Below are 11055 nucleotides of genomic sequence, written 5' to 3'. Positions count from 1 at the left end.
CCCCCTCCTCTACGCACCAGATGCTACCCCCTCCTCTACGCACCAGATGCGTAGAGGAGGGGGGACGAACAGGCGATCCGCGGGGCAGCCCCTGGAGATGGGGTCCGTCCCCTGGGCTTGCTGAACTTTCCTCTCAACCTCCCACCGCAGGGCGCCCAGGATGCGTTGGGCCGGCAGGATGTTGGCGGTGATCTCCTCCCTTTCTGCCGGCTCATGAATGCGGGATAGGGCATCGGTCGGGATGATGCAGGACAGGGGGATTAGTGAAGGCTAGACAGAGGCGGTTGAACCCCCTAAGGAACTTTTTGGCTTTTGAACGTTAAATTAACGAGAATTTAATCTTGGCCTACGAACTATTTTTCGGGATACACACGGAGGACAACAATGAGTGATGCGTTGTTTGTGAACGAGCCCGTTATCCAAACAAGGAAATGGCAGCAGACTTTTTTTGTCCTCTATTCCCCACCCCCAGTCTGCGGTTAAACCCGCACGTGATTGGTCAAGAATGCAGCAGTGAGGGGGGGTTACAGAAACACAGAGCTGCAAATTAAAATAGATAGGCAGACGACACAGAGTGAGAAAATGGATAGAAAACAGTGACATTTGGGCTTGTTTCAACTTTATTGATAGTCAGAGTGTAGTCTGCAAGATGAAAATATCCCATCAATCAGGCTCCACAAATATCCCGCACAAGTCATCTTGATGCAAAAATCGATCAACCCAGCTAAACGGAACACAATTGATGAGGAACTAGGTAAAATTATCGCAGAGAAAGCACGGCAACTTCACTCTGATATTGTCAAGAGGTAACCTGGAAGTTCGTCATCCGTTGATGATTTCAAAGCTAGCCATGGATGGTTCGATAACTTTAAGCGTCGTACAGGGATTAATAGTGTCATTCGTCATGGTGAGGCAGCCGGTTCTGACGATAAAGCTGCCAAAGCTTACAAGGAATTATTCCTCAAGATGGTGGAAGAAGGCGGCTAGGTTCCTCATCAGGTGCAATGCTGATGAAACCAGCCACTCCATTCCATCAAGCCATCAACGACCATCACAAAGGTAAATAAAACGACTTTATTATATAGTAGTTTATTTCTTTAATTACAATACCATAGCACATTTAGGATACATAAAATGAGCTATATTTTGTGGAGTTTTATGGGGACCTGGTAATGAATTATTCTCGTTTTAATGGTTTCCTATGGGAAATTAATGTTTGGGATAAACACTTTTTACCTTACACACTGTCTGGGAACCAATTAAGTTCGTAAGCCAAGTAAATTTCACTTCACGATTGTGTTCCACTTGTTAATTCTTGACAAAAAAATCATATCTTTATGTTTGAAACCTGAAATGTGGCGAAAGGTTGCAAGATTCATGGGGGCCGAATAACTTTGCAAGGCACTGTAGAACTGTATAATGCCACCATTTTTCTGATGATGATACTAGTGCAGCGTGTTCCAGCGGAGCCAAATTCCTTGCGTGTTCTTCATACTTGGCAATAAAGATGATTCTGATCAAAACATCTGAAGAAGGCCAACGTTCCTTTGACCACTTTTGTGAGTCCAGCCAATAAAGTGCCTTTGCCCCAAAACGCCGTCTTTCATTCATGTGTGGTTTCTGAAGAAAACGGACGCTTCTCGCCAAGGCGGACGGGCGCCGTCGTCTGGTCTCCAACTGGAAGGCTGTAAGCAAACGCCACTGAACGCTCGCAAGCTGTTTTTGTCAACGCTGCCGGCATGTTCGCCGGCCCCGCTAAATCCAGTGGTATTTTCTTTTCTTGCTGCCGTTTTAGCGGCGGCGCAATATTTCCAAAGGAGAAGCCCAAAAATCATGTCACAATTTTCAAGATGATTCTTCAGGTCTCGTAGGAAGGCCGGAACCAAATTTGCGCTCGAGACGGATCAACAATTTGGTCAATGTTGATTCCGAAACATCCGGGCGTCATCTCGTCATCGCCAAACTAAGATTTGGCGCCTGCGCCTTGCACGTCAACATGACGATAAAAACATGTCACCGTTTTTTTCCGAAATACAGTATGCTCCACCCGGGAGATGCACGCTGACATTTGAAAAGGTCGCCGTGCACCTCGGAAGGAGGAATGGCCGAGGCAATGATAGCCGCCCATCCCCCTGCTTCTTGTGCTCCCCGGCCTTCATATGGCTCAGAAATCACAAGATGGAGCGCCGCCTGTTAACACGGAACTAATCGTGGCCCGCGGCGCTTCGGTGCGTGGAAGCCAGCCAAACCCAAGCAAGCGACAGGGAGGGAGAAGACGGACGGGAAGGAGGAAAATAGGACAATTTTTAGCCTCAAAAAACAACCATGTTGTCATGATCTGGTTGGCGACCAACGGGGGGCGCTGTCCGCCCCGCCTGCACCTGCACAGGTGCTGGTCGTCCCGATCAGATTGGCGACCAGCGGGTAGCGACTTCAGCCCTGCCTGCAGCCTCGCAGGTGCTGGTCGTTATAATCAATGACACTTAAAAGGACACCTGGCACGACCATCCCGTGCCGATTCATTGTTTGTTTGCTGCTTGTTTGCTGCATGCATTGTGTACGTGTTTGTTTAACCTTGGCGGACTTTTACACTTGGTTTTCTTTTGCTACTTTGTATTTTTTCCATTCAGATCATTTTGATGTTTTACATTTTGTTCCTGCTGACTTTATTTTAATACAATTTGTCAAACAACCTCCTGCTCCCTCCTGCCTGCTTTTTGGGATCCGAACCCGCCATCACCACCTCGCAAAACGTGACACATGTATAGTCAGGCTTTTTTTTTTGCTGAAAAAAATTACCAGGCATTTTTAGCTGAAAAAAACAACAAACATGTATAGTAAGGCGTTTTTATCCGGAAAAAAACAACCCTGTATATAGTAAGGTGTTTTCCCCCCTTAAATTACCATGTATGTAAGGGATTTCTTCTGAAATTGACCTCTATTGATTCTGGAGCGGCTCATCTGTGCACGGCAGCTGGAGCAACCCCCCCCCCCCCCCCTCGCGGTGGCCCCCCTCCCTTCCTGGGCTGCAACTTCCGGCTCTCGGCGCCTCGCGTTCGGCCAGTCTCCCCGTCGACGTCGTCGCTGGCGTTTCTCGGCGCGCCGATGTCAACTTTACCAACGCCGACTGGAATGCTCTTGGCCGGCGCGTGAAGGGAGACCTGCGACGGCGCAAAACAAGAGATCGTTGAAAAGCGACAAGGTGGGGGCTGCGGGCAAACTCCGTCCTGACACGCGGGAAGATGAGCGAGGTGCGGCACGCCAACAAGCTCCTCCTCACGCTGGCGCTCCTCATCGTCACGGGCGCGGAACTCACACAAGTAAGATGCGGTACCCTTTTCAACCGCCATTTTGCATCCCGGCTTCCCGTTCCAAATGTCATCCGGCGCTTTAATTTGCCGGAAACAAATCCGCCAAGGCGCTCGGACGCCATGACGCACGTGAGCGAGCGAGCGAGCCTTTCTTGTACCCGAATGTGCCGATTGTTGATGGCGTTTCCTCCCGTGAGCTCGCGAGGCTGCTGACTCAGACCGTTGATGCATCGACACCACAGCGGCGGAGCAAAATAGATATCCGCGATCCGCAAGGGTGGGCGCTTCATCAAGACGACGACTGCCAATCGGGGTTGGCGAGGGCCATGCCTCCAAAAACACTTTTGACATCATTTTGACATTTCGATGCGTGAGAAAATGGTGGGCGTGACACTCGTGGCTTCCCATCACATTTCGATACGCTTTCTTTAGTCTTTTTTTCCCAAGTGGCCACCTTCACTCGTCGCTGTCAAAGATGCACCCGGTCCAACCAACTAGTGATGTGTCGTTCGCGAAATGAGCCGGTTCTTTGAGCCGGATCTCTGAAGTGAACGAAGAAAGAGCCGGAAATGGGAGCCGGAAATGGGAGCCGACTTTTTCCCCCTCTATTCCCCGCCCCCAGTCTTCGGTTAAAGCCGCATGTGATTGGTCAAGATCCGTGGTAGAGGCGGGACGGGAGAATTACTGACACACGCAGCAGTGAGGGGAATGACGAGTGTTTAGAGAAACAGAAGCACGCTGTGAGTAGAACATGAATCAGGAAAGGGCTTTCGGATTCTGATTCTGAAAAGACTTTCTCAAAGAATCATACCGGAATCATACATGACGAAGAACGTGCCGCAGTCCAAACACGGGTCAAAAAAGCCATAGCTTTTTGTCTCACAACTGACTGCTGGACATCCCGAACCACCACATCCTACATATCAGTTACATGCCACTTCCGGCTCTCTGAAAAGAGCCGGAATTCCCATCACGAGAACCAACCGAAAACTGCAGGCAGTCAAAGCAGCGTCGGTTCAATCGGCTCAAGGTGACAAATTCTTCTTCTTTCAAGTGCTCGCCATACCGCCATCTAGCGGCAGACTGTGGAAATACACACGGCGGAACGGTGAGGCCTGTTTCCTCAAACAAACACTGCGGCCGCCACCCCAGCCACGTAAACATTTTTGGCCGTGTTAGCGAGCGCGTATAATGTGAGCTTGCATTGACTTTGGGCTTTTTGCTTCAATTCATCTGAGAATCTCGACTTGCGCTCAACGTTAGCTTGAGCGGCTTGGAAGGTTGAGTTGTGGACGACCCAAAGGGGGCGCAGGAGACTCTGAAGAAAAAAAACAACGCAAAGCGCATTTTGGAGCTTTGAGAGCGCCAAATTCGGCTTGAAATTCCAAACCGAGGGCTTCGGAATTGGAAGCGTGGGCTTTTTTCACAGTGGGCGGGAGCCGGTCGTCGGCGGCAGGTTGTCGTGGCAACCGCTTCACACCGTCTTGCGCCGCCGGCTGCCCTCTTTTTCCAAACGCGCTGCCTCCATTGTGCAGAAGACGCGGTTTGAGGATGCGTTGCTCCGTTGATGTGGGCGGGGGGGGGGGCGTGGAAGGGGGGGGGGGTTGACCTCAGCTGATGCAACCCAGCTCAATGCCAAAGGTCACAAAGACAACGAGGCGCGTCACCGCGGGAGCAGAAGCGCGACGGTCAAGGGACGGCTGGACCCGCAGTACCGCATTTAATGTCCAGATGGCGCCAGAGCCCGAGATTCCGAAAGCTAAAGCCTCTTTTTTGGGAGCGGGGGGGGGGGGCAAAAGCATTCGGGCACCCGTCAGGAGTTGAATTGGCAGGCGGAGGGGAGGGCGGAGAAAAGCGTTGCCGCAGCAACCGGCAATATCTCCTTTTTGGCGCATCGGATGCCTCCCTGGTTGTCATCCCGCCTCATGAGGGGGGGGGGGTCGAGGGGAGGGCGCGATGGGCGGGTCAAAGAGCAACGGCAGATTTTTTTTTTCTTTCCGGGGGGGAGCCGGGGGGCGTGGAAAGCTGACATCATTTCGTCTGGAGACGGATGCCTGATGCCAGCCCCCTCCTCTGCGCCCGCCCCCTTTGCGCTTATCCACTCAGAGCGCGCAGCCTGCCGATGACGGCACGCGGGGATGGGGCGGGGTCGTGGGCGTGACGCAAATAGTAAAAAGGCGCATCAGGCAGCGGGGGCCAGTGCCCGGGAGAAAGCCGAGCCGAGCGCCGGATCCTGCGCCTTTTCTTTTTGCTCGGAGCCCCTCCAACCTCACCCAAAAACTATTTTGCCCAAAGATGCGCCAGAAAGCAGGAAGCCAGCCGGGGTCCGGTCCGGGCTCCGCCATCCGCGTCCAGAGCCGAGCTTCCCTGCGGCGCCCCGGATGAAGACGGCTTGATTCAGGCGTGTTTGGGTCAAGGGAGAGGGGGGGGGGGGGGGTGCGCTGCAGGGGGGCACAAGATGTCGGTGCCGCTGCTGAAGATCGGCGTGGTGCTGAGCACCATGGCCATGATCACCAACTGGATGTCGCAGACGCTGCCCTCGCTGGTGGGGCTCAACGCCACCAAGCTGACGTTGGCGCGGGGGGGCTACCCGGACCGCAGCACCGGAGTAAGTGTGCGCGTCGTCCTCTTGCTGGCGGCGGGAGGGGGGGGGGGGGTCAGATGAGTGTCTTTTCCACTTGGACGCGATGCGGTTCGGGTTGTCGGTTCTGCCGGGGCGCATTTGCGGGGCCGGTCGATTGGTCATCGGGGGCCTTCTTGCCTGCCCCCCCCCCCCCGAGTGTGAAATCCCGGCTGTAGCTGAAGCCGCTGAGCCCCCACTTGCGTTGCCGCCCCCCTCCCAGGTGCTGCCGGCCAACCCGGAGGAGGCGTGGCGGGTGTACAGCTCGGGCCAGGACGGCGAGGGCCGCTGCGTGTGCACCGTGGTGGCGCCCCAACAGTCCGTGTGCTCCCGGGACGCCCGCAGCAAGCAACTGAGGCATCTGCTGGAGAAGGTAGACCCCTGCCCCCCCCTAATAAATAAATAAATACATAAAAGTAAAAAAAACAACGGGCCGGCGGGCGCCTGACCGCCTGACCGGGCTTTCCCGCCGGCAGGTCCACAACATGACGGAGTCCATCCAGGCGCTGGACCAGAGGACCCAGCGGGAGCTGCAATACGTGGAGAAGATGGAGGTGCAGCTGCGCGGCCTGCAGAGCAAATTCCGCCAGGTGGAGGACGACCACGTGCACAACGTCGCCAAGCAGTACAAGGTGAGCAACCCCCTCCCCCGTCCCGCGCTGACCTAAGAACCTTCCCAACGGTGCATGAAAACAGCGTTCATCACCCTCCGCCCCCCCCCAAAAAAAGGCCGCTCGGCCCCGCCCATCCAACGCATGCTGAGGTTCGCAAGCCCCCCTCGGCCCCCCACCCGCCATCAACAGCCTGTCGTTTTCTTGCTTGCAGGGCTAACTTAAGACAGAGACAGACAGAGGGGGACACAAACACACAGAGAGAAGAAGAGGCAGGTCAAAAACAACCCCCCCCCCCCCCCCCCCGAGTGAGAGCCCCCCTTTTTTGTTGTTGTTGTGGCATGGCATTGATTTAGATGCCATTGAGAGCCTGAATAGCCCCCGCCCACGCCAACAATTTCTTCCTGCATGTTACTTGTTGAATAGCCCCCCGACCCCTCCCACCTTGACTCCCAGATGTCATTTATCTTCGCTCGTTGTTGTCATTTCATTCGACTTGCTTTGCAGCTTTTGTCTATGCATATTTGCTAAATCACAAAAAAATGAGTCGTTCTTTGGGTATAAAAAAAGAAAAATTAGACCTTGTGTGTTTCAAAATGAAATAAAAAAAAACAAGCATGTAACCTTGACTACGATGTTGCATTTTCAAAAGAGCGAGTACCAATAAAGAGTTTTGACACTTGTGGCTGGCGTACAGAAGACTGGCTTCTTTATTCCTTTTTATTTTAGCGTAGCGTTAGCGTAGCAAGGAAAAGACAGGCTGTTTGCTTTGCTTTGGTTCGCTTTTTCTTCTCTTTGGCGGACAGACGGACGCCCGGGCGGGTGCGAGCGGGCTTTGCTTTTGAGCGGCGCCTGTCACTCAACCGAGATTATTCTAATCCTTTCAGGCCATAAAGGCGAAAATGGAGGAGCTTAGGCCGTTGATACCCGCGTTGGTGGAGTACAAGGCCGATGGCAAATTGCTATCGCAGTTTAAGGAGGAGGTCCGGAATCTGACGGCCGCGCTAAGCGGGCTGCAGGACCACGCGGGGGCCCGCGACTACGACCAGCTCCACGCCCGGGTCTCAAATCTCGACGAGAGGCTGCGATCGTGCGTGCAAAAATTGGGTAGGCCACCAACCGTCGCGCACGCAAACGCCTGCACCGCCGCCGGACGCGTCCGCAGTAAATTTGGCGCTGCCGTGACTTCAGTCACCAAGGTCAAAAATCTCCGTTAGCGTCAACAGAACAGGAAAGAAAGAGCGGAATAAAAGCGGCGAGGCACGACGCCGGGCCAGCGTTTCAAAGGGAACGGCGCGGTGCGCAAACGTGCGCTCTAAGTTAAGCTAGGCTAAGCTAGGCTAAGCGCAACTTTGGCCATGACTCATTCAAGGCAAAAAGTGGCAGAGCAGCCCCCCGACGGCTTCTTACCTGTTGTCCTTGGCAGCGTGCGGCAAACTGACGGCCATCGGCGAGCCCGTCACCATCAAGACGTCGGGGTCCAGGTTCGGCTCGTGGATGACGGACCCCCTGGCGCCCGAAGGAGACTCGCGGGTAGGAGCGGTGTCTGAAACTCACCGGGGCAGACCACTCTGAAAAGTTGCCTCCCTGGCCATAAAGTTGCCTGCCCCATTTTTCACAACTTGAAACAGAATAAGACGACTAATCGAAAAAAAAAAAAAACATTGTTGCGAAGTATAAAGGATTTATTTAAATTAAGGAAGTACCTACCACAAATGCTTAATTTATATTTAATTTATTTAAATTATATTTAATTTAATACCTTGCTTAATTTATAGTAAATATCCTTTGATGAAGATTTTGCTCCAGTTGTCGTTTGTCTTTGTCGTCATGATAAACAATGCAATGTTAGCGTTGCGTTGTCAAAGCCACGTGGACTCCTCTTTCGAAGCGGCTTTCGAAACTCTCAAGTACACTTTACTGTCACGGTATAGTCCAAAGCAAGAAACAGGCTTCCGAGTATGCAAATTGGCAAACGAAAGATCGTTTGGCAATATTCATACTCGGCACGGCAGCCAATCCGAAGCCTGTTTCGTGCTTCGCACTATACTGTGACTGTAAAGTGAACTTGAAAGTTTTGAAAGGCGCTTAGCAAGAGGAGTCCACGTGGCTTGTAGCGGTTTGCTTGTAGCTTTTGCATTATTGAATAAAACAAACGTTTGATTTGGATTTATTTATTCTCGAAGAAGTTGTCGGCCACGTGGGCCGAAACGTTTTGAAAGTTGTACGCCCGACGTAAAAGTTGTACGTCCCGGGCCTCCGGGCAGACGTTATTTCAAACACTGGTAGGAGCCTTGAAAATTTGCCCAGACCCTCCGTCCGCCTTTGCCGACGACGAGGTTGGGACGGCGGCCAAACTGAAAGATTTCAGCGGGAGGGAGGGAGCCCCTTGTCACGTCGGGAGGAGGAAATTGCTTTGGGGTCGGCGGGAACGGCCCCTCCCTCACCCCCCTTTCTCGGTGTCCCCGGCAGGTGTGGTACATGGACGGCTACCACAACAACCGCTTTGTGCGCGAGTACAGCTCCATGCGCGATTTCATGAGCGGAGACAACTTCACGTCGCACCGGCTCCCCCACCCATGGTCGGGCACGGGCCAGGTGGTCTACAACGGCTCGCTGTACTTCAACAAGTTCCAGAGCCAGGTGATCATCAAGTTTGACCTGCGCAGCGCCACCATCAGCCGCTCGCGGGCGCTGGAGCAGGCCGGCTTCAACAACGCCTACCACTACGCCTGGGGGGGCCACTCCGACATCGACCTGATGGCGGACGAGGGGGGTCTGTGGGCCGTCTACGCCACCCGGCGCAACGCCGGCAACATGGTGCTGAGCAAGCTGGACGCCGACACGCTGCGGGTGGTCGGCAGCTGGAGCACCAACCACCCCAAGAGGAGCGCCGGCGAGGCCTTCGTCATCTGCGGTACGCTCTACGTCACCAACGGCTACTCGGGGGGCACCAAGGTCTACTACGCCTACTCCACCAACTCGTCCACCTACGAGTACGTGGACATCGCCTTCCGCAACAAGTACTCGCACATCTCCATGCTGGACTACAACCCGCGCGAGCGCGCCCTCTTCGCCTGGAACAACGGACACCAGGTGCTCTACAATGTAACGCTCTTGCACCTCGTACGCCCACGTGAACTCTAACCGCCGCCTGCGGAATGTACGCTTCAAGGTAGGGAGCCTGTATAACACAAAATGGACCGTTGTTCAAAGAACTAAATAGAGATTAAAAAAACAAAACATGACTTTCCATCCTTTTCATTCGACGTTGGAATGAAAAGCTTTTGATTGTTTCCTGCGTAGAAAATGATTGTAAACGTAGACGGCATTGATTGAAATCGATATACAGTGATACCTCGGTTTACGAACCCCTTGGCTTACGAACCTTTCGGTTTACGAACGTAGGGCACTGATTCGCTGTGGCGACCCCTTGAAGGGAAAGCCGAAAGCAAAAGAAGAAGAAATGTATGAAAATTTGACCTTGGCATACAAACTTTTTTTCAGGATACACACGGAGCCGCCTCAATGAGTGATGTGTAGTTCGCGAACGAGCCCGTTCTTCTAACAACAAAATGGCAGCTGTCTGTTTTTGTCCTCTATTCCCCGACCCTAGTCTTCGGTTAAAGCCACGTGATTGGTCAAGAACGCAGCAGTGAGGGGAGGTGGTTTAAACATTAAAGAGACAGGCAGAGGACAGTGAGAGAGTTTCAACTTTGATAAAGGCAGTGTAGGCAGAGTCTATCAAAGGCAGAGTGTAGACTGCAAGGTTAAAATATCCCATCAATCAGGCTCCACAAACAACTCGCACAAGCCATCTGAACACTTGATGCAAAAAGCTATCAACCCAGCTAAAAAGAACACAATTGATGAGGAACTAGGTAAAATGATCGCAGAGAAAGCACCGAGAAGGGATCATTCCTCAAGATGGTGAAAGAAGAAGGCTACGTTCCTCATCAAGTGTTTAATGTTCATAAAACCGTCCACTCCATTCCATCAAGCTATCAATGACCATCACAAAGGTAAATAAAACGACTTTATAATACAGTACAGTTTATTTCTTTGATTACAATACCATAGCACATTTATTATGCATAAAATGAGGTCTATTTTGTGTCACTTTATGGGGACCGACCGAGAAAGAGTGACAAAATGGATAGAAAACAGTGACATTTGGTCTCGTTTCAACTTTGATCGTTGCCATCAACAACCATCACAAAGGCAAATAAAACGACTTTATTATATAGTAAAATAATTTATTTAATTATAATACCATAGCACATTTATTATACATAAAATAAGGTATATTTTGTGTAGTTTTAAGGCTTATAAAATTAGAAAGTAGAAAATTATGTTTTATGCTGACCTGAGAATGGATTATTCTCATTTTGGGAAATAATTTTTTGGGATACACACCTTTTCGCCTTACACACTCTGTCTAGGAACCAATTAAGTTTGTAAGCCAAGGTATCACTGTATGTCAATCAGATTCGCAACAATACAAGCGATGGCT

General features: G+C 51.9%; 1 protein-coding gene across 2 annotated transcripts; it reads left to right on the top strand.

The window, feature by feature from the left end:
• Positions 1-3141: 3141 nt before the first annotated feature.
• Positions 3142-10596, top strand: olfm1b (olfactomedin 1b). 2 transcript variants are annotated; one of them, XM_089020641.1, is made up of 6 exons: positions 3142-3320; positions 6155-6304; positions 6408-6563; positions 7430-7649; positions 7969-8075; positions 9015-10596. In XM_089020641.1, exons 1-6 carry the CDS (start codon positions 3243-3245, stop codon positions 9687-9689), a joined length of 1386 nt encoding a protein of 461 aa, XP_088876767.1. In that variant the 5' UTR covers positions 3142-3242; the 3' UTR covers positions 9690-10596. The 2 variants fall into 2 exon arrangements, with proteins under 2 accessions (XP_088876767.1, XP_088876766.1); XM_089020640.1 differs by lacking the exon at positions 3142-3320 and adding an exon at positions 5355-5919.
• Positions 10597-11055: the final 459 nt, after the last annotated feature.

This window comes from Hippocampus bargibanti, linkage group LG18 (genome assembly GCF_051943395.1).
Source record: "Hippocampus bargibanti isolate YZ-2025 linkage group LG18, ASM5194339v1, whole genome shotgun sequence".
Classification (NCBI taxonomy): domain Eukaryota; kingdom Metazoa; phylum Chordata; class Actinopteri; order Syngnathiformes; family Syngnathidae; genus Hippocampus; species Hippocampus bargibanti.
Note: the sequence above shows the minus strand (reverse complement) of the source record. Positions and strands in the feature narration are given on the sequence as shown.